Source organism: Sminthopsis crassicaudata, chromosome 3 (assembly GCF_048593235.1).
Source record: "Sminthopsis crassicaudata isolate SCR6 chromosome 3, ASM4859323v1, whole genome shotgun sequence".
NCBI lineage: Eukaryota > Metazoa > Chordata > Mammalia > Dasyuromorphia > Dasyuridae > Sminthopsis > Sminthopsis crassicaudata.
This window is the reverse complement of record NC_133619.1, coordinates 249,690,056-249,713,538: the sequence shown is the minus strand read 5'-3', so window position 1 is coordinate 249,713,538 and position 23,483 is coordinate 249,690,056. Positions and strand designations below refer to the sequence as shown.

Here is a 23,483-nt window from a genome sequence, read left to right as displayed (position 1 = left end):
CAAGTCAACAAACCTATTGATATCCATTTTCATTCCCTGGCACAGTAAGGATATTCTAATATAGAATTATATTCTAATACTTCTTTGAAACAAAGTTTTGTTATAATCAATTTTATATAGCATTGATCTTAGGTGTTTTGTTTTGGTTGACATTCATTTACATTGTCATTGTTTTTGTACTTTTGCTTGCTTACTTTACTTTGTATCAGTCTTTCCATGCTTGTCTTAAATCTGTGTGCCACAATTTGTTCCCCCCAATTCTTAGTGGGAAAGGGGCTGCTATTTATGTATATGGAACCTTTCCCTTTTTTTCCTTGACATCATTTGGAATATATATACTTCTAGCAGAGTGATTTCTAGATCATTTATGTAGTGTTTATTCCTTAATCAACAAAAGTTTTTGTAATTTATAAAATGTTTTTGTAATTTTAGTTTTTGTGGCTGCAATGGACCTTGAAATTTCATCTGCCTCTCGAACTTGCACTTTTCTACCATCTTGTACCACACATCTGGCATCTAGCATTTCTCCACTTGCTAGTAAAACTGAGCCTTCAATAAAATGGAATGGGCTCCATTCTCCTGTCAGTGTGAAATCTAGACTTAACCTAAGTATAGAAGTACCTTCACCTTCTCAGGTAGGTTTCTGTTTCCATTATCTTTTGTATATAATCATTTTCATTGTACACACATGATGGAAAAAAAAACCTCTATCTTCAAAATCATGCAGAAGAATGATGCTTTATTCCAGTAAGCATTATGTAATAGCCACTTGCTGTCATAAACTACTTTTTCTTTCCCATCTGTAATTTTGTTGTTTTTTAAACATGTGCAAATGTGAAAAGCTATAGACAATTCATTTGGTATTTCTCAGATTTGACTCAGTGATTTACACAAAAATGCTACTAAAAATAACCTGAAAACTTATTTGTAAATTAATTAGGAAAAACATTCTGTCCTCTGTATGAGACCACCCCACAACTCAAGAATTTTTTGTGATAGCAGTGTCATGTGACCATATCACTAACCCAATGAATGAAGACAGTGTCAAGAGAGGTATCTTTATATAAAGCAGTATATATATAATTGCTTAATATTCATTCATTTGCTGCTTCTAGAACAAGGAAAATTGTAATGCTAGTTTAAATGATTGGGAAGATGAACAAAGGTTCACTTAGGATTATTGTTTTTATTATTTTATAGCTAGATCAGTCTGTTTTAGAAGCATTGCCATCTGATCTTAGGCAACAAGTAGAGCAAATATGTGCTATTCAACAAGGAGACACACATGGTGACAAAAAGAAGGAACCAGTAAATGGTTGTAACAGTGGAATTTTGCCACAACCAGTTGGAACAGTTTTGTTACAAATACCAGATCTTCAAGAATCAAATAGTGACACTGGAATCAATGTTATAGCCCTACCAGCATTTTCACAGGTAAGGCAAACCAAATTAAATGTTTTATCTTTAGAGATTTTAAAGTTCTATCTTTAACTAAAAAGAAGTGTTCATTTCACTTCTTAAAACCAGTAAGTCTCCAATGTTATATTAGTGAGAATTGTCCCTGTCACTGTTTCAGTTTTATTTAATTTGGAATCTTAAAAACATTCTTTGTAGGGTGGGGTAGGGAACACAAATATACTTGGAAGAGGATTTCCTCCAGCTTTCTTTCCAGATAGTCTCTTTTCATCAGGCCTTTTGAAATTATTAAAGATCATGTTCTTTTGTGCTCAGAGCTCTACTTTAGTCGATTTGTTATTTCCTGAAACTATTACATTATTTTTAAATTTCTTTTGGGGTATTTTGAGCAAACTGTCTTAAGGCACAAGTTACAATCATCCAGTTTTTTCAAGAAATGGGGGAGTCCTGGGGGCTTTGTTTATTGAATGCTGTTTATTTTACTCTGCTAAAATACCTAGAAATCAAGGTTTCTATACATTGAATTTAGTTATAATCTTGACCATTTTATTTTTATTAGGTAGATCCTGAAGTGTTTGCAGCACTTCCTGCTGAACTTCAAGAGGAGCTGAAAGCTGCATATGATCAAAAACAAAGGCAATTAGAAAACTCCACCTATCAGCAACCAGCCAGCTCATTTGGTAAGCTTTGGAAGATTGCGAATGACAGAATAAAAACATTTGAAATTTACTATATCCAAGAATTTCTACCCATTTGAAAAATAATTATTAAAAATAAAAATGTAAATATTAAACTATGTAAATATATTTGTATTTATATGGAAAAGATGTTTTTTAATGTACAGATAGTCTCTGAGCAGTTTCAATGTTTGTTCCATTTCCTGACACTACATGACACATGACAAAACTTGGGAAAGTCTCCATATACACAGAGAGAGAGAGAGTGACCATCAAAACTTTAGGGAGGTTAGAGCATACCCTTTACTCCTTTGTAAACAGTTTTCTTGGTTTGATTCTTTCCAAGCTTGGCTGGCACTTTTATATCCTGAAAGAATCTTAGGGCCCACACAAGTTAATGAATGGAGATTTTTATGGTCTGAGAAATTATAAGGCCTTTTTTTGGTTTGTTTTTCAGTTTCAAAGAATCCTTTATTACAACTAAAACAAACAGTAGTAAAAGATAAGAAGAAGAGCAGGAAAAAAACAGTCAGTCCCACGAAAAAGATCCAGAATACCTTGAACAACAAACTGCTCGGTAGTCCAGCTAAAACACTGGCAACATCTACTGGAAGCCCTCAGAAGCTGATAGATGGCTTTTTGAAGCAGGAAGGTCCAGCTTTTGCTAACCTACAGGTAAGATTTGTACTGCAACAACCTGCAGCTTATTTTTCTTCTTGGATTGCTTTATAATTGGTAACATTAAATTCTTCAACAGGTTGAGCCAAATTCATCAACTTCAGTTATGTCAGAACCTTCTTCTTTGCCATCAGAACTGGCAAGCTCCTTTAGACAACCAGCTCCTAATCTAGCTGGTGCTGTTGAATTCAATGACGTGAAGACTTTGCTCAAAGAATGGATTACCACCATATCAGGTAGAACTTAACAGGACACATTTATTTATTTGGCTTTTATTTATAATATATAATAATTTCATTTCCCTGGTCTCTGAATATTCTGAACTTGTTTAATTAAACAGGTTGCCAAAAATGGCATATTTTAGAAAAATCCTTTTAAAGATCTTTTGATTTCTTAAAAATCCCCAACAGATCCAATGGAGGAAGACATCCTACAAGTTGTAAAATACTGTACTGATCTAATAGAAGAAAAGGATCTAGAAAAACTGGATCTGGTCATAAAGTACATGAAAAGGTAAATAATGTGCACATTGCATCTGAAAGAGGATATGGGGGGGGTTCCTTATCTAGGATTTTGGGTGGGGGTAGGGAGAGGGAGGATGAGATAAGGTCTTGTTGTTATGGGCAAGGCACTTTGTATGTCAGAAATAATAATCAGTTGAAGGTTTTTTACCTTACCTTGTACATTTCCTTAAATTGTTTTTTAAAACCCATCACTCAGTTGTAATTCCTGGTGAAATCAGCTTTAAAGCATATTAGCCAATTTACACATTTAAAAGCAGTATTATTATTTTGAGAAGGACTCCATGCCACAAGGAAGGTTAAGATTCTGACAACTGCCTGCTAGCTTTTACAGTAGTAGAGAGAATTGACAGAATATTAAATAAATAAAGCGAAAAATGCTGCTGAAGGGCCCAAAACCATCAGGTATATAAAGTATTTAGGCATAGAAATGAATTTGAGGTTTAATTGTTTTTTTCCCCTCTTGTCTCTTTCCAACTCGCCCCCACCCCCTTCACTTCAGGTTAATGCAGCAGTCTGTGGAATCAGTTTGGAATATGGCATTTGACTTTATTCTTGACAATGTTCAGGTGGTTTTACAACAAACTTATGGAAGCACATTAAAAGTTACCTAAATTTGTAATAAGGAGCTTGGTGAGAGAGAGCCTGGAGCTCTCTGCTAGCTGTGCCATAAGTGCTTGTGAGGTATTTGCAAAAGTGCATGATAGTAATGCTCTGAGTTTTTATAATTTTGAATTTCTTTTTAAACAGAAGTGTTTTGTACATTTCTTTTCAAAAAGTGCCAAATTTGTCAGTATTGCATGTAAATAATTGTGTTAATTCTTTTACTGTAGCATAGACTCTATTTACAAAATGTTTGTTTATAAAGTTTTATGGATTTTTACAGTGAAGTGTTTACAGCTGTTTAATAAAGAACTGTATGTATATTTTGTATTGACTTTTATTTTGTGAATCCTTAAATGTCTGTCCCTTTTTATTTTTCTCTTAGGCCAGAAGCTTGCATATCATACACTTTTAAAATTACTACGCTTAGATAGGATCCCCTTTTTACCTATACCTCCTAAGAAACTTTTTTTTTTTTTTAAGGTTAGTTGACTTTGGAAGACTCTTGAAGCAGATGCCATAAAAGAGAGTTAACAAATAGAGTAAAAGAATGCTTATTGTGAGCATCACTTTAGATTTATGTGGTAAAAACTTAATTTCTCCCATAGACCAAATCTCTAACTCGGGGCCGTTCATTTATTTTTAATATTACATAATACAAAAGTGGCCTTAGGAATTTAAAAAAAAAAAAAAAAATCTTCCCCTCCCCTAAAGCCTTTTATGTGATGTTCTGAGTCTTGGATCTATTCCCTGAAAGAGCTATATATATATGGTTACAATTTTCAAGATTACTCACTAACTTATATTGAAACTCTAGACTTCCTTTCTAACTTAGATAACCGTAGAAGTAAAATATATTCTGCACTCCAATTCCCAGCTCATTAAAAAACTTTCTTACAACTCAGATGCCAATATTTGTTTTATGTTGTGAAATCAGTATATATACTCTAGACTCTCCCCCTCAATCTTTTAAATTAAATCTACAAAGCAGCAGATTGTCAATGTGCAAAAATAAATATCCATATAACTCAATTCAAAAACATCCTATTTGCCAAGAATGCTATCAGGGGTTTTCCTCCCCTTTATAGGATTTTGTTCCTGATTCTAATCTACAAAGAGCTTACTTGTGGCATAATTGTGTCTAAGCATATATCACACTTGACAGTATAAGAAAAACAGTATCACCCATCTTATTCCTTCACCCATAGCATCCAACCTGGCTCAACATAAATTACAAAGCAGATTTCACAGTGGCCCCTCCCTCGTGCATGCTACAGAAACAAACTAGCTCTGGCCCAGTTACTCCCATTTCTAATCCTCATTTAGGAAAAACTCTACCTTTCAAGGCAGCAGCTTAAAACAGCTTGTTTAATATAACAACAGTAGTTCAGAAGTGTTGTCAGATCTGCACGGTCCAAATGTCCAATATGCACTTGGACTCCGTTTCTCTGATACTTTTGCCGGCTGATCCAAAAATGGATCAATGATAATCACATGTTGAAAAAATAAGAGTTCCTGTCTGAACTCACTCTGATCCTATTGTCTGTCTTGCTGGGGGAACATGTCTACAATATACTCTAATTTCTGAAAAACAAAATGCACAACACAGGGAAAATATGTTAAAGAAAATCTCTATAAAAATGACTGCTGCTAGGTTTTAAGAAATTTGTGAATGCTAGTTTTTTATAAGGTATCACAGTGTCATCTAACGCGCCTTTGTCCTTAGGACAATTGCACTGAGAAGATGACAACTAATACCAAATTTTAAGTAAGAATAATCTGTGCTTTCATTGAAGCCTAATAGAATTTGATGATCAATGTCCATTCCCTTTATTTGTGGCTCTGTATTGTAATGATTACAGTTTATGTTGACTTCCATGGACTGTACAAGCAATAAAAGGCAGCCAGCTATGCTTTTACATCATTGTTTCACACAAAGCAAATACAGAAATATCATATTACCTAATTTTCTATTTTAAAAAATTCCTATAGGCACAAAGCAGAATGCTGGAAAATCACTGAGGAAAGAATATGCATAAATAAAGAAGTATTTCTTACATCAAAAAAGTCCAAGAATCACAAAGTCTGCAGAAGCTTGGTTAATCAAATACTGCAGTACTGATTTAATCAGTATAAAATTGAAAGAGCTTTAGTTCTGTAATAAAAATTCAAATTTGGGATAGGGCAAACTTTAAAACAGCAGCCAGTAAAGAAGGGAAGGGAAAGGTAGTGGGACAGGTGAACAGGCACATTGGAACTGTGGGGACATGTAAATTGACCACTGTCAAACCAGTGTAAGTTTCTTGGTTTCTCATGGAAAACATTTTATCCACCTATTTTTCCTTCCAAACTTAAGTCCATCGAAGTTCAATACATTGTTTCAATTTTTTTTTTTTTTGCTTGGTTTTCTTGGTGACATTACAACAGAATAGCAAGTATACTACTTTTCCTGCCCACAGTGGAAAAATTAGATGATTTCAAATACTTTCTTCAGTTCCACAATAAGTTGCCAGTCACTCTTCTGCATTTCATCTCTGAACCAATCCTTCAGTGCATCAATGGACTGTCGACTGATCTGCAATACACCCAGCATACAAAAAATTAAAACTCAAAATGCACATTTTTGAAAAGTGTCTATTCCTCCTTACCTAGTTGTCAAAAACAAATTATTTTAATTGAGACAGTAAATTATACACAAATAAGAGATTGACATTTTAAGGACATTAGAAGATCCCAACTACAATGATCAAACAAGTCTGGAATTTTTGTCACCTAATTCTTAAATTATGGCATCACTTGGGGGGGAGGGGGGAAGAATTGCCAAAAAAAAAAAAAAAAACAAAACCCAGAAAATAAGACTCATCATTTCAATAAAGTTTATCCTTTATTAGTATTCATAGCTTGAAGGTGTGTACTTAATACACACTCATATATGATCCTTTTTTTTTTAAGGGTTGTACTTCTGAACTTCATGTGAGTACCATTAACATTAAAGGAAATTGTTATAATGTAGTTTTTTTCCCAATACCAATGCACAGCTATTAAAAATGGCTAAAAGTTTGAAACTTCAAATGACAACCCCCTAACCCCTATTCTGCTTATTATCTTGGGGCTTTCTATACTCAAAACCAATTGAAAAAAAAATCACTAAGTGGGATACATAAAACAAAGAAAAAGATACTGTGCACTGTGTAGAAAACCCACAGATGAGAATTGCAAAGCATGAGAGAGCATGCTCACCTATTACTACTGATTCTCACTCCCCCCGCCCCCCAGGCTGGGGTTAAGTGACTTGCCCAGGGTCACACAGCTAGAAAGTGTTAAGTGTCTGAGACCAGATTTGAACAATCACCTTTCCTATTTTCAGTTACAGAAGGAAGCACAATAAGGAAATGAATGTTGGCTTTCAGAGTCAATACGCCTACAAATCTCGGGCCATCCAATTTTGTACTCCCTAGAACACGGCAAATTAGAATCTCTCTAAACTTCAGCCTTGTCAAATGGAAAAGTTTGCTGCTTTATGTAACTAAGTGTCAATTACTATGGGTAAATACTTACCTTGCTGACAAGAATGTCTGTAGCTTCAAAATGTCTTCCATACATTTTGGGAGATTCGCCAGGAATAGGTTCGATTTTGACACAGACTTCTTGACCCTTTTTTGCAATATCAACTTGTTTATGGTTTATTTCAATACTTGTAACTATTCCAATCTCAACAAACTATTAAAAAAAAAAAAAAAAAAGATATTGCTACAAGGTGCACAAAACAATTGCATATTTATCATTACTATCACCTGGCTATCCTATTTCATTATATGTGTGTGTGCACGCATGTATACATACTTTTATATGTATCATTTAATCTATGATCCTAAGTCATTTGTCATTTATCAATACAACTCCCCCTCCCCCCAAAAAAATCATTTTAGATGGCAAAATTGACCAGGTCTTTATTTTATAACTTGAAGAGAGAAATCAACCAGTACTATAAAGATTTTAAAGATACTGTGTCCAAAGCTTTTCTGATATAGGTGAGGAATTTAAGAAAGGAATTTCTCCCCCTCCCCAGTTACTAAATGAAATTCTATATTCATTTTACTGAATTGAAGTACAGTATTAGGAGTGGAAGGTGAGGGGGAAGAAAAAGAAATCTCTGGCAAAAAGGCCAAGCCCTCCTCCCCCGGCCCTTTTCATCTGTACTTGATTCCTGATTATAAGCCCTGTGCTAACATATAAAAGAAAATCTCCAGATTTTGCAAATGTACTTAACAGCTCATCTTAAAATATATTTTTGGGATGAAGTTGATTTATATGTACAAAATTGCTTTTAGTTGTTACAGAAAACTTGCAATGTAAGATTTTAAAAGCTTGAAAACTAGCTCCTCGTTATAGGCAAATAAACTTGTAAACTGATCTAAATCTGCAAATCCATTTTCAAGGGACATCCATTTTAGGGATACTGCTTGCTGGTTCTCATTTATTAAACGAAAGATTTACAAATACCAAAGTGATTTTCTTTTTACTTTAATGAGACTTCTCATAAAAAGTCAAAACAAACAAGTTGAAAGAATGTGACCAATACTTACGTTTTTACTAGGTACACACATGGGTGTGCCTTGTTTCACTTGACCTGCTTCAACAATTACACCTATCACTATTGGATCTCGTGAATTGAAAATAAATTGGGGGAGTATCTTCATTTTACAGGGAAATACTGCAATATGCCTATGAAGAGAAAGAATATACAGGTTTTATGCTGGCACCTTGCTTTTACTCCAAATAAAGACACATACAACAATTTAAAGACAGAAAAAATAGGCTGTCCTTGCCTCCCAACTCCAGTTCCAGCCCAGATCATACCAGAGCTATATAGTGCACTCTGATGATATGCCGTAACAGCCCCACACGAAACCATTATTTAAGGGCATGTAGAATAGTGACACCAATTTGCATATCCAAAGATCCAATTGTACAACTCACTTTGGTCTTTCCAAGTATATCGTTTTCTCTTCACATCCTGCTTGTCTAAAGACCTTTAGCTACATAAAATTAATGCTTCTCATAACACCTATAATCCCTCTATTTGTGACTTGGAACTAAAGTAAATCCATTCCAGATAGGAATCTTGCCCCAATGTAGAACCTGCCCTTCAATGGCTAGTAAGCATTTCATGCATATCAAACAAAAATTTCAAAAAGCTAAAAACAAGGAATAATATCCATAGATGCTGAATGTATGTTATACATCCTGTGGGTGATGTGAAAACTTGTCTGAACAGTATTCTGGCTTGAAACATTAAACTTTACTTACTACCCAGTCTCCAAGTAACTTACTTGAATTCTTCTTGCTTCTGTTTCTTATAGTCTTGCCTGTATTTTGTAAAAGCATCAAACAAATGGTAAATAATTTCTGCACTAAAAATTCGGACTCCTAAACTATCAGCCATTTCCTGAGCATCACGTTCAATCCTCACATCAAAGGCCAAGATTACTGCATATCTGCAATTAAAAGAAATTAATCATAAAGACAATTCAATAAAAAAAAAAAGCTAAGAACTTTCCTAAAAAGTAGTGAAATCACAGAAAGAACAAGAGTCTGTTTTATAAATTGAACTAAAGAAATGTTTTAGAAAAATTAATAGCAGCAAAGAAATTACTTACTGAGGATCATGTTCCAACATCACTGAAGCCTTCATAACATCTTTTTTATGTACAGGGCCTATGTTAATTCCAGCATACTATTAAAAAAGGGAGGGAGAGAAAAAGAATTTTAAAAATTAGTTCATCTCTTATTATAAGCACTATCAATGGACATTACTTTTTGGACTACATTAGTCAACAAACATTTATAGGCACTATGCTAAAAGTCCCTGTTTTCATGAATCTCAGAGTCTATATAAAGGGGAAAAATGCAAAAAAGTTACCAACAGGGACAAACAGGAGATAATCAAGAACAGTTAAGGCTTCTTGCAGATCAGATACTTGCTGAGACTTGAGACAGAAAACAAAGTTTGGAAGCAGAGAGGAAGAAGAGAAAATGCCCAGAATTGGACTGTGGAATGCAAAGAAAGATAGATTACAGAGTACAGAGAGGAGGTAAAAGTTATAAAAAGGAGGTTGTTTTAAAAGGCAAACAAATGGTTTATATTTGATCATGCAGGTAATAAGGAACCTCTGACCTTCTGGGGCTGAGTGATAGCTTAGTGAAGAGAAACCTGATGAAAGGACACCAACCAGCAGGCTATTGTAGTCATCCAGGTATGAGGCAATAGAGGCAGATGCCAGCAGGGAGTATATGTGAGAGGCTGCCAAAATAGGACTGGCCTGGGTATGGTGAGATGAGAACAGGAAGGAACCCAGGGGAAGACGGCTGGACTGTGGGCACTTAAAGTAACAGGAAGGATACTGGGACCTTCTACAGTAATAGGAAAAGTGAGGAAGAGAAGAGGTTTAGGGGAAAAGACAATGGGTTCCACTTTGAATATGTTTAATTTTAAGATGCTAACAGCACATCTGGTTCAAGAAATGCACTATAAAGCTGAAGCTATGAGCTGGATAAATCAATCTAAGAATCATCTGCATAGAGATGTCAGGAGAGGAGAGGGCCCAGGATTAATAGGTACGACCTGAGGAGACTTGAGAAGGTTCAGCTGGGGAGGAGAAAACAGGAGAGAGCAGTGTCACAGGGCACCGTGCCAAGGGCTGCAGAGGTCAAGAGCAACATGAAATGAGAAAAGTCCTTAAGACCTGGAAATTTAAAGATTAGTAACTAACTTTCACTTGAACAGAGAGAAGTAGTCGGACTTCAAAATTACAAAAGGAGTGAGAAGGACTGAATGCAGACAGGATTCTAAGGGGAAGGCAACTTGCTCTATGACTGGTCACAAAGGGACATGGACACCAGGGAGTCGTCATCAGGAAGAGATGAAAGAAGAGTTTGGAGGCTGGGAGAGGATCTGGGAAGAAGGGAAGAAACAAGAAGACAGGGACCTTTTCTCATTTCATATTGCTCTTGACCTCTGCAGCCCTTGGCACAGTGCCCTCTGTGACACTGCTCTCTCCTGCTTCTCCTCCCCACCTGAACCTTCTCAAGTCTCCTCAGGCTGTACCTATTAATCCTGGGTCCTCTTCTCTCCTTCCTCTATATACTACTTTATTGGTGATTTTGGCTGTCATCAGGCAGAGGGGCCAGCTGTGGGGTGAGCTTTTCTGGAGAGATGGGGGAGGCAGGACAAAAGTGGCAGAAGACACCAGAAGAAGAGGCCAGATGGAGAAGAGGCACCACATTTTCAGGTCACTGTGAGGCCAGAGGTTTGAGGAGATGATCACGATTGGAAAGAGTCCCTGAGCAGAGAGAGGAGGTCGCACAGCTCTGGAGGGTAGCCAGTGGCAGGGCCCTGGGACAGGGGCTTGGCTCAGTGGGACATGAGAGAGGCAGATGGCAGAGGTGAGGCAAGGCTGAGGGCTTGGCTCTGATACGACAGGCAAGTAAAGATATCATGGTTTTGAGAGTAAGTGGTCCATCAGTCAAGACAGTGAGGGGAGAATAAAACCAACATAAAGTTGAGGACCTGAGAAAGCACTGAGGACACAAAGGTGTGGAGACCACAAGGGGACAGATGGGTTTTGGGCACAGGGAGAGATAGAAAGAACAGAAATTGTGAGCACAGAAATGGTACATTTGTGGACAGCTGCACCATCAAGGGTTTAATTATTCCTTGTAGGGTAGAGTAGGTCATAGGAAGTGAACAAAGGCAGGAAGTCTAGGGTGTGTAACGGACCATCTGTGTGTACGACAAATTTTCCCAGTATAAGGACAGGAGATGGCACTGAACTGAGTGAAGAAGCAGAGGGTATGTCCTAAAAACCTGCATTCCTCCAGAATTTCTCATTTAGACTTTGTTTCTCAAATATACTGATTTGTACCATGACCAGTGACTTGGGGGGTGAGGATGAGGCGCTTGAAAGTACAGCCAGTCCTAGAGAGGATAGCCAGGAAAGCCATGTTCCAAGGGAGCTAGGTTACCAAGCAGCAGTAGCAGCAAAAAAGGAGATTTTAAATGCAATCTAGTTTTTTAATTATGGAGCAGACATCCAGTGTGCATTTCCAGCCCATTGGAAAGTTTGGATAGTTTAAAAGTAGAAAAGGTTAGGTTGAGGATGGGAATTAAGTTACGATCAGCTATGAAAACCCAAGGTTCACAACTGCTAGGATGTAAAGACTAGGACAGAATAAAAATATTACTCATGCACAAAGAAGTAATTTAATATTAAATTGGGTAGTGTTACTTACTGGTACTTCGGAAGTTTTTAAAAATTCAAGTAATGCCTCTAAAGAGCCCAATGTGGATGCTTGAACATAGACACCTTTTTCTTCTAATTTGATAGCATTTAGAGTTTGCTTTAATTCATGAATCAACTCATCCTTGAAAAGAAAACATTGAAAACAAGGCTTAATAAAATTTTCTCCAATTAAATAATATAAAAATAATAACCAAATAAAAATAATTTGCCTTGTATTCTTGAATAAGGCAAATTTATCTCACTAGGTAGAGTATTCCTTATCTGAGATTACCAATAAAGCTCTTAAAGGTTCATTGTACAGCAGAAAATAGTATGCTAAAAGGTCAGGAGATAGGTGTTCAACACCTATCACTATCACCTACATATGTAAGTTCTTGCTATAAAAGAGATAATATTTGCCCTATCTGGTTATAGCAGAGTTGAGTCAAAAAGAGAATGCAGTTATGCAAAATATTATTCCCCCATGTAAAAAAAAAAATAAAAAATTAAAAAATTTAAAAAAATAAAATAAAAATGCAATCTCTTAAATGCAGTCATTCCCTGAGAAAACAACAAAAATTTTGTGTAAAAAAATTTGATTTTTGAATGACCAAGGTTATCAGTAGCTAGAAATATTTAAATTCTTTCCTAAAAAGACAAAATAGTACTCTTTGCTACAATTAGATATACTCACTGCAAAATATTTTTAAAGAAATTCTTACTTTGAGAACTGGGACTTCATCCTCTTTATGAGCCACTAGAAGTGGTAAACCAGCTAATGTTTTTTCCAAGTCTTTTCCAAGAATCTTTACGCCTTGGGCAGCTTCTACTTCTTTATGCTTTTCATATTGGTTCTGAAGAGACAAAAAAAAAAAAAAAAAAAAAAAGCATGTAAGATGAACATGAACATTTTATTACTACAACATCCCACCTCTTCCCACTTTTTAAAAAACAGAACAAGAATCTTAACTGGTAAAAGAACCATGAGGGCAAATCTCAACAGTGACATTTCTAGATTAAGAGTAAAGTCATTATCTTTGGAACTACCCAATCTTACCTTCACTCGCAGTTCTTTCATGGGAGGAGGTAACAGAAGACCTCTAATCTGAGTAACAATGGGACCTTCCACTCCAGGAACAATAATTGTATCGCCTTCTTTTAGACGTCCATTTATCAATATTACATCTATTGTGGTACCCATGCCAGGAAGTGCTTTAACCTGGGTGGGGGGAAAAAAAAAGTACATATACATGCATACATACACGCAAAAATATAATTTAAGTAAATGAGCTACATGCCACTATTCAACCTGTACATTAAATATTACATAAGTAAACATAAGATTAAAAAAAAATCCTCATTAAAGGGACATTTGCTTCTGGGAAGCAAATCCATTTCTAAAATGCTATTTACCTCCATGACCTGAGCTCTCAGTTCTTCACATTGTGCCAGTCTCTTGCTCAACATAGTCTGAGTTAATTCAACAAGAAGTGCTATCAGACTTCCCATGCCATCACCAGTATGAGCCGAGGTAGGTACCAAGGAAACAAAAGTACGAGGATCCTTATTCTCATAGAACAAAGCAGCATTCAGGCCCTGGTGAATAAAAGGCAAAAGCAAAATCAATGAGAAAATGCCAGACTCTGTGTGAGTGAGTGCATACAGAGTACATAGGAAGAATCTAGAAGCTGACAAATAATTGCAAATATTGAATCGTAATCCCATCACTATTTACTCAAAAAGTTCACTTAATAAGCAATGCTAAATTGTAGATATGACACTTAAGTCTCCTTTCATCTCAATTCAAGTTTCTAAGAATAAAAATCTTAGAGGTTAAATGATGGCCACCAGATGCACCTTCATAAAATTCATCAGAAAAAGGAATTAACAAAAATGCTGTTTCATTTATATATTGAGGAAGAAAAAATAAAACAAAAACAGAAAACTGCTTTCATGGCACATACACAATGAATGACTACAATAACATAAATGTCAAGAGAAACAGCACATGCATGCATTGAATGCTATAATATAGTAAGATCAAGAAGCATGGTTTAAAGACTTAGATGAGGATACACCCCTTCCACCTTTATGAAGAAGTGATAGGCTCACAAGATCTGTAAACTGAAGACATTTTCAGACTTCCTGGATATAGGACAGTTATACTGACTTACCTGCTGTGCAAACTCCACAATAATGGTCTTTGCTCGCTCCTCAAACTCATCCTTGGTGTTCTTCTTCTGCTTCTTTAGAGTTGCCGCCACATCTGAGTCCGGGCTCTTTTTCCAATCATACAATCGATCGATCTAGAATAATTTCATTAATTGTAAGACATCAAATGCTTATGTTCAGAAATACAATATGCTCCACTCATTCGATGTGATTTGATATCTAACATGACCAAGTCTGGACCTCCTTATAGCACAAAAGTGGACCTGATGCTCTGGGGTAGACTCCCAGCCTTTTGCCTGAGCAGGCCTGGCCAATGATGCTTGTCATCAGGAGGGTGGCTGTGATGACCACCAACCACAGTTCTTTATGGAGATGATCCTGTCTAGACTAGGGTCTGGCTGGCACCACTGGTCAGTGTAAGGATAAAAAGATCCTAAAAATACTGCAAGAACTGTGCTGTGAATTAGGATACAAGAATGATGCAAAATTAGGTGTTTCAAATCCTCTACCAGATTGCATAGATTGATGAAAGCAGGAATTACCTAAACACGTATGTAAAAGAATAGGATTAAAGACAGAATATGATTATGCTGCAAGAAATGATACACAGAAAAACATGTCAAGATCTACATGGACTAATGCAAAATGAAGTACAGAGCCAAGAAAAAAAAAAAACAAACATACAAAATGACTACAATAACATAAATGCCAAGAGAAATAGCACATGCACACATTGAATGCTATAACAGTAAGATTAAGAAGCACGGTTCAAAGACTCAGGAGAGAATGCCTCCAGTCCACTAACTTTGTTCTTAACTCTTTTTCCTTTTTAAAAAAAATTCCATTAAAAATGTATTGTATATGTTATGATATATGATATATATCTATATAAGATAGCTCACTGGAAACGGACAATGAAATAATTATGGTGTTGGGAAACTGGAAGAATTGATGATTTTTTAAAAAATAGCATCAATTAAAAATTTATTTCTAGAAAGATCAGTAGCAACATAGCAGCATATTCAAAATGACCATCATATCTTCCAAGGACTGCATAAGATGAGATGGTATCACAGTCGTCTAATGCTATTCACTGGCACCTGTTTAATAACATACTTCACTTTTTTCCATCCCGATTTACCTAAAATAAACTGTGTAACTACCAATCCTCCTCCATCCTTCCTCATTGGAGTTTGGATTCCATTTAAAGAGACTAACAAATGCAGCTGCTTCCTCATTTCCTTTCCCAGCTATAGGTGGTTCCTGTACCCTTTCCTCCCTCTTCATCCCCACCTTCCAGCTTTAATTGTGCTATTCTCCTCTCATTAGACTGTAAACTCCTTGAGGGCTGGAACAATCTTATTGCCTCTATATTCTTAGTGTTTAGCATAAAACTGATATGCAGTCAATATACATTTTTAATTTTAATGTGTTTAAATATTAACTCATCAATTAGACTGATTATGAGTTCTTCTATTAGAGTACGTTATTATATTTCTCCATCATGCTAACCAAAAATTAAATACTTGTGGAACTGGTTATATACATTTGGACAATTGTTGTCCTATGATCCCATCTTTAGATTTCTTGGCTTACTGGAATTTTCCTTTTCTAGATCATTTTGTACACGAGGAAACTGAAATAAACAGGGATAAGTGACCTGCCCAGGGACATAGAATTATTTAATGGTCTGAGGCTGGATCAGAACTCAGTACTTCCTAATTCCAGGCTTGGTGTCCCATTTGTTATACCATATAACTGTCATAAATTTGGGCAAACAAAAGAGCAAATCATTTCCAACTTAGATTTTATAATTTCATAGAGTAAAATTCAACAGTGCTGAAACTTCTAGATTAGCATATTATAAATAGATGACACTATTTTGTGATAAAGTATATTAACGTAAAACCTCATTAAATGCATTAATATAATGAGCCATCTTAAAAAGCCAAAAAAGTCCCACAGATTAAACAAACAAGCCAGATTAAAAGCATCAAACATAGAAATCTTCAGATATAATTATTTTCTTTTAATTCCTTCTCCTCATCTAAACCTAAGAAATAGTGAGAGCTATTTAAAGTGAGAGTCTTTAAAAGGCTGGCAATAGTAATAAAACTGGCAGAGATCAAAGCAACTTTAAAGAAATGAAGTCACTTCTAAGCAACCTTAAACATACACAGGCACACTTTTAAATTTCCCACCCTTACCCTCCCCCACATATTCAGCTTACCTTATTGAGTGCTACAATGAAGGGACACTTTTTAGATTTCAGCAGGTTGATAGACTCAATTGTCTGTGGCTCCAAACCATGCATAATATCAACAACTAAAATGGCAATATCACAAAGTGAGCTCCCTCTGTTCCTAAGATTACTATTTATAAAAAAAAAAAAAAAAAAAAAAAAAGAATGGGAGGGGAGAAAAGGTATAAAAATAAGATTAAACAAAGACTCTCAAATTTAATTCAGATTGCAGGATCATAAAATCTAAAGCTGGGAAACTATTAACTATCATGTGATTTAAATGGTTCCTTCTATAAAGAAGAAATCTAAGGCTCAGGGAAATTAACCAACTTGCCCAAAATTAAAATAGTCAAATGGTCAAGCAAGGATGAAACAAAAATCCAAACTTCCAACTCTTATCCACTGCTTTAGGATTCTTTTATCCTTCTCAGCATAATCAATATTAACAGAACTAAATGAAAAATGTGTTACACAGATTCCAGTAACCTTAAACTGTAAGATTCGATCAAAAATAAGATGAACTTGTGAACTCCTATGTGAATCAATCAGATCTAGAGTAAATTTTTTTCATATAGTAACCAATTTCACTAATAGGACTTCAAGGAATATAAACAAAAGATTAAATGGTCATTCTGTTGTTTCTTAGGCCAAGCATTAGAAGTTCCCCTACTGAAGCCATAATCATGTCCACTTTCCATGCAAGTAATATAAACAAATTAAAGTAGAAAAAAAGTATTTCCAACATCAATTTGTATGTATATAAAAACCTGCAAATATGATAATACATCACAAATTAATAAAAGCCAAATTAACAGCAGGAAATCATTTAACACAGTTGAAAGAGAAAATAGCGGAAAGGAACATCATTTGATATCAAAAACAGAGATTCTTTAAAAGTTTATTTTTACCTGAAAGATTCGTGGCCTGGTGTGTCAATTATAAGCATCCCAGGAATCTTTATGTTCTCTCTGTCAAACTAACATTAAGAAATAAGACAAAACAAATATACAAGCAGCACAGACAACAAGAAGCTAGAATCCCTAAAAAGCCACCCATTAATTTATAAGTTAACTACATTACTATCAACATCCAAAAGACTTTTTTCCATTTAATTTACTCTAAAAGAAAATAGCTGATTAAATAACTAAGCAAAATCCAGCAAACTTATTTTTTAAATTCAGAATCAAAGAGGTAATACATATACACACAAATATGTGTGATACAAAAATACTCAACTCTGAAAAACCTCTTCTCAAAAATATCAAAGATTCAGTTTTTTTGTAACTGGAATGAATTTATGACAGAGTGAAACCTAAGTTCTATTACGCCTAAAAAGCTAAATCAAAAGAGCATTCAAGCAGTTTGAAATTTATGTAGTTCATTTTTTAAAAAAGATTCTAAAATTATAGCTACAAGTTTCCAAGCCATATTTATCAACCTTCCCATATCAACCTCAAAGTTGATAAAGAAAATATCTAGGTCTGTGTTATTTACCCAATACAACTTTTGTTTTTTTCTGATAAATAAGCATATTTACCACAATCAAAAGACTGCATTACTCAGTGCTGTGACCAGTTTTTCAAAATGTGGAAAATCCATTTCAAATATATTTTTTTTTCCAAATTTAAGTATTTTCATTATGGGAAAAATAAAAAGTGTTAAGTGTCTGAGATCAAGATTTGAACTCAGGTCATACTGAATTCAGGGCTGGTGCTTTACCTACTGCACTACCTAGCCACCCAGCCACCCCTACATTCTTTTTTATATGCAGAAAATAGTATAAGTAGTAACAGATACATAAAAAATGAACTGCAGAATTTCAGGTCAAATCCATAAAATATTGTCTACATTCTGAAAATAACCTAAACTACAGATCCCCACAATACTTACATTCTTTACCATCTTTGTCTGTTCATTGATAGCTTCAAGGGGAACATTAGTGGCCCCAATTTGTTGAGTAATACCACCAGCTTCCCCATCTTGTACATGAGTATGACGTAGCTAAAAGAAAATGGTAAAATTCCAATAAACATTCAAAAACTGATTGATAAAGAAAATAAAGAAGCATGAGAACATTTTAAAACAATTTTTTAATCACTGTTAAGAATCACTGTTACATTTTTAACTGCATAAACAATAGCTTGGAAATCAAAGTGTTCAATTTACTAAAGATTTAAAGGCATAATATTTTTTTTTCCTAATTTTTTTTATTTAATTAAAAAATTTTTGACAGTATATATGCATGAGTAATTTTTTTAAAATAACATTATCCCTTGTATTCATTTTTCCAAATTATCTCTTTCCTCCCTCTACTCCCTCCCCCAGATGATAGGCAATCCCATACATTTTACATGTGTTACAATATAACCTAGATACAATATATGTGAGCAAATCCCATTTTCTTGTTGCACATTAAGTATTAGATTCCGAAGGTGTAAGTAACCTGGGTAGATAGACAGTAGTGCTAACAATTTACATTCACTTAAAGGCATAATATTTTCTTACCTTATCTAAAATTTTAGTTTTTCCTGTATCTACATGTCCTAGTACACAGATAACAGGGGCTCTCAGTTTTTCTGCATTTACATTTTTGCTATTTTCAAGTCTCCGTTTCTAAAACAGAAGTAAATAAAAGTAAATATTTCAATTTAACTCAACAAAACATTATTTTATATAAGACATCACGTTAAGTACTAGGTTACAAAGCCAACTTTGATACACAGCTTGCCCTCAAAGGACAATCTTGAGAGAAAAACAAATATGCACTCTAAAAAAATAAATAAATAAAAAATAAAAAATCCACAGACCCTTTCCAAATCTACAAATGCCATATTAAGAACCCAAAACAAATGAAAGAGATGAATGCAATATCAGAATGGCCTGAAAGTCCGGGGAGGAATCTTGTATTAGGACCTTTCAACCTTGGATCACTTTGGGATATACACTGAGTAGTGTTATTTCTGATCACAAAATATACACAGTTCAGTTAATTTCTTAAAGAATCAGAAATCTGTATTCATGAGTCCCTGGGCCTCCTTGTTAAAATGCTGCAATATATCCTGTGCCTAATATCAGTCCTGAATCAATCCTACAAAATACTACTTTAATGATAGTACCCTCCAAAAATAAGAAGGAAAATGAGATATGCAAAAGAGAGGTCCAGGAAAAAATACTATGAAAATCTGAGAAGAGACTGCTTTTACAATGAGGTGGCAAGAATTGACGTGGGGAAAAAAACAAAAACATGAAAGCACTAAATTAAAACCTTCACTACTATCCAATTTTAGCCATTTAGAAACACCCTAAAGAGAACATCGAGAATCCAGGATTTTATTAGGAAAGGAGGAAAACTGGCCAGGGGAAATTAAGGAACTTTCCAAAGATTATACATTTTGTGACAATGCCGAGACCAGCATCCAAATCTCCACCCAACATAATACAAGTAACACTTTGCATCATAAATTACATTTTTTTAGATTCTGCCTCCTTGACAGAAAATCCCTTTCACTAACTACTGATAGAAAACCTTCAGCAGTGGATTTCTGCAAGTTTCCTTATGATCAAAGCAGTCCAAAAGAAGAATCTAAGAGACTCTAGTGAAGATTGCCCAAGTGAAAACTAGAGCAGCAAAGGCATGGCTACTCATTCAGTTTAAGGCAGGAAGACAACTGGTTTCCAAACTAGGAAGAAATAAGAATTCCTAAAGCTGGGAAGAAGGAATTCACTAGGCAGTCCAACACTGGGCTTTAGTTTTGAAACAGGAATAGATGTTATAATTTTAGGGACTGCAAATAGGAGTCAGATGTGATGATCTCCTGTACTGAAGCCACACTACCCCTAGAAAACAGATAAAGCTTTCAGTCTGAGTAGGTGAAGAAAATAAGCTTTTCTCAAGAGCAATAAAGACCCTTAATCAATTATGAATAGGCTTCTAGCAAGGCCAACCAACAAAGCAAGAGAGGAATGGACTAAAACAAATAAGGGACTCTTAAGTCTAAAAATGTCAAACTAAGAACCCAAAAGAGATGATAAAAATGAGATGAATGCAAGAAGAAAATGGCCTGAATGTCAGGGGAAGAATCTTGTATACAAGACCTACCTTTCTGTCTTGGATGACTTTGGGACATATACTCAGCAGTGTGATCTCTGGTCAGGAAATATACACAGTTCAGTCACTTTTAAAAAGAATCAGAGTCCCTGGCCCACTTATTAATATGCAGGATTACATCATTCCTACCACATATTACAAAACAAGTGGAGAAATCATGCATCCACAATAAGAGGACCCATCACAGACTTGTGTCTGACAACTATCCTTATACTCTCACTGCTATGAGAAAATCCAACGTACTGTACCTCCCTTATCAACACACTAATGCACTCTCTATAGCAGCTCTTTCAAACCTTGTATTTTAGTGGGGGGAAGAGGCCATTCACTGAAAGCTCTCTTTCTCATCTCATCACTAAATCCCTGTCTGTTCTTTTCCTGAATCCATGTCCCTACTAAGAGGTCGCTATACTCTTTGACCAAGACTAAGACGCCCTCCCTGTAGAAGTAATCTTGTTCCATTCTGTTTCCTAGAGTAGTGGCCCCTTCTAACTGTGTTATTCACACCATTTCATTAATCTCAAACTTCTCACAAACATGCTCATGTCTCCTTCCTCCAAAGAAAAGTAACAAACCAACCTTACTTACTCCTTCCACACCTGCAGCTCTACATCTTTTCTGTACTTTGTGCAAAGCTCCATCTATGATAAGTATCTCTACTTTCTCTTTTTTCACTCTTAATTCCCTACAATCTTTGGAGGGTATTGAATCAACAACACTTGTTCAACTACTTCTTAATATCTATTTCTCTAAAGTTTTGAGGATATCACACTCTCCTGCTTCTAGTTCTGTCTAATCACTCCTCAATCTGTTTTCCTAAACCTTTATTTTGGTAACTCTCCCTAACTAGGTGCAATGCAGGGCTCTTTCTGGGGCCTCTTCTCATTCTACACATTTCATTTGGTAACATGAGTAGCTCCCCAAGATTTAATTCTGCATCTCTGCCAATGATTTTGCAATCTATTTATTCAGCCCTATTTATATCCTTGTGTTTGTTATCAATTTATAAAGCATAATGTGAAATCTCAAAGTTGACTTTGATCTGCATCTGTCAGAAATTCCATAAATTATTATTAGTGATTTGCAACAATATCTGATGTGAACTATTCATTCTGATTTTTGGTTCATCCATTGGTAAACGGCTCTTTGTCTATGTACTTGTTAGTTCCCTCTACAGAACAGACAACAAGCTTTTATTCAGAGTTTTATAATGCATAGATTTTTTTCTTAAACTGATATTTTCCCTACTTATATGAGCAATAATAGATTTTTTTGTTTTTTTTAGTACAAAATACTTTGGATCATATAATCAAAATTATTGGGGAGGAAGGGGTGAAGAGGGAAGTGATAGAAATTGCCTCTATCACTTGTTTGGTTATTCTTTCCTCTATCTAAAGCTGTGAAAGCTACACTTTTCTTTAAAAAAAATTAAAAAAACTTTCCATCTAATATGTTAAAGGTCAAATACCTAATTTTATTTGACACAAGATAATCTTATGTGACAAGTGTACAGCCTACACATCTCAACTCAAAATTTACCTTAGATCTGGCCCTTGGAGCCTTTTGGGTAGTTTAAGCCAAAGTATAAAACATAAAACTCAAACATTTCAGTCTGCAAAAACTTCCAAGTGTAATCCAAAACAATATGGGGAACAAAAAAATAAGTAAAATACAATAACACATTAGATAATATTAAACAAGTAGTTTTCTAAGTCAATATATACCTATCAGGATCTTTTATGTATGTAGTTTAGTAGCCCTCATTTCTAGATACGCTTGATAGCTTAAGCTACTTTTAATGTTTTTTTCCAGAAAAGGAAAATGCTTAGCTGCTCAGTATGGAAACATTTTAGCTAAAACATCAGAGAACTGAAATACACTCATCACCCATGTAACAACCATGATATTTCTCAGGACTGTCCGGCAGCCTTAGAGCCCCTTCGGTTTTTCCTGTAAAGCCACAGCTTCACCTTCCATTTTTTCTACTAAGGGTTTTTTTTCCTAATCAAATCCTCATGTAAAAAGAGACATAAGATTTTCTTCTTATTCTCTAAAATGACAAGCCCTCAGCCATTTTGGCTTTCTGTACAGCAAAACCTGAGAACATAAATGACTTGGGAAAATATATCATTCTGAGAACAACTGCAGACAAAATGAGGAAGATGCTTAGCAGTAATTAAGGTCAGATCAAGGTTTTCCTCCATATCCCCTAAGATCTTCAAAATGGATCAGGAACCAAGTCCAAGGCTTCCTACCCTCAATGTAAGGACAAGAAAATAACCAAGAAACCCATAACTTGGAGATAAAAAAGGAGTAAGCTCCGACTTCTAGATAATTTTTCTATGGAAAAACCCTACCATGTGCTTTCCTTAGAATTCCTATAAAGTGCTTTTAATTTGTTTTCCAGCCTGATGTTCCAGAGTGAGACAATATTAATAATTTCAGGGAACACCTGAAAAATGCTGATGACTATTGGGGAGTCAGCAAAGATTATAGTGGTTAATATTTTCTAGACATGTCTATATAGTAATTTTTTAACAGGAACCCAACAAAGAGGTGATTAAAGGGTCCACTATACCCCAACTTTTTGAACTGTGGGTCCCAACCACATTATTGGGGGGGAGGGAGGGTTTCATTAACTAAATGTGAGGGTCATGAAATTATGATTTAGTATCAGTAAATATTTAATTTGTATCCCTATTTTATATAACTATATCTCCCAGATCATGTAAGAATTCTTCTGGGGAAAGAAGGTTACAAATAGAAAAGATTTAAGAAGCCCTA

At 35.1% G+C, this 23,483-nt stretch overlaps 2 protein-coding genes across 5 annotated transcripts in view; one reads left to right on the top strand and one right to left on the bottom strand.

Annotated features, from left to right (window-relative positions):
- Positions 1-4,218, top strand: part of REV1 (REV1 DNA directed polymerase) — a 100,710-nt gene extending 96,492 nt beyond the window's left edge. For all 4 annotated transcript variants that reach the window (XM_074300392.1, XM_074300391.1, XM_074300394.1 and 1 more), the window contains 7 exons: positions 433-635; positions 1,201-1,434; positions 1,976-2,096; positions 2,551-2,768; positions 2,851-3,007; positions 3,182-3,284; positions 3,795-4,218. In XM_074300392.1, the coding sequence (XP_074156493.1) occupies positions 433-635; positions 1,201-1,434; positions 1,976-2,096; positions 2,551-2,768; positions 2,851-3,007; positions 3,182-3,284; positions 3,795-3,906 (1,148 nt within the window). In that variant the 3' untranslated portion in view covers positions 3,907-4,218. The remainder of the gene's footprint in view (positions 1-432; positions 636-1,200; positions 1,435-1,975; positions 2,097-2,550; positions 2,769-2,850; positions 3,008-3,181; positions 3,285-3,794) is intronic.
- Positions 4,219-5,701: 1,483 nt separating this feature from the next.
- EIF5B (eukaryotic translation initiation factor 5B) overlaps positions 5,702-23,483 on the bottom strand; it is a 63,658-nt gene continuing 45,876 nt past the window's right edge. Inside the window, exons 11-24 of the mRNA XM_074300395.1 lie at positions 19,097-19,204; positions 18,482-18,592; positions 17,500-17,567; positions 16,580-16,721; positions 14,352-14,483; positions 13,591-13,773; positions 13,235-13,396; positions 12,900-13,031; positions 12,188-12,319; positions 9,556-9,632; positions 9,229-9,393; positions 8,482-8,620; positions 7,454-7,615; positions 5,702-6,470 (exon numbers count right to left, since the gene is read on the bottom strand). Coding sequence (XP_074156496.1) covers positions 6,363-6,470; positions 7,454-7,615; positions 8,482-8,620; positions 9,229-9,393; positions 9,556-9,632; positions 12,188-12,319; positions 12,900-13,031; positions 13,235-13,396; positions 13,591-13,773; positions 14,352-14,483; positions 16,580-16,721; positions 17,500-17,567; positions 18,482-18,592; positions 19,097-19,204 — 1,821 coding nt within the window. The 3' untranslated portion in view covers positions 5,702-6,362. The remainder of the gene's footprint in view (positions 6,471-7,453; positions 7,616-8,481; positions 8,621-9,228; positions 9,394-9,555; positions 9,633-12,187; positions 12,320-12,899; positions 13,032-13,234; positions 13,397-13,590; positions 13,774-14,351; positions 14,484-16,579; positions 16,722-17,499; positions 17,568-18,481; positions 18,593-19,096; positions 19,205-23,483) is intronic.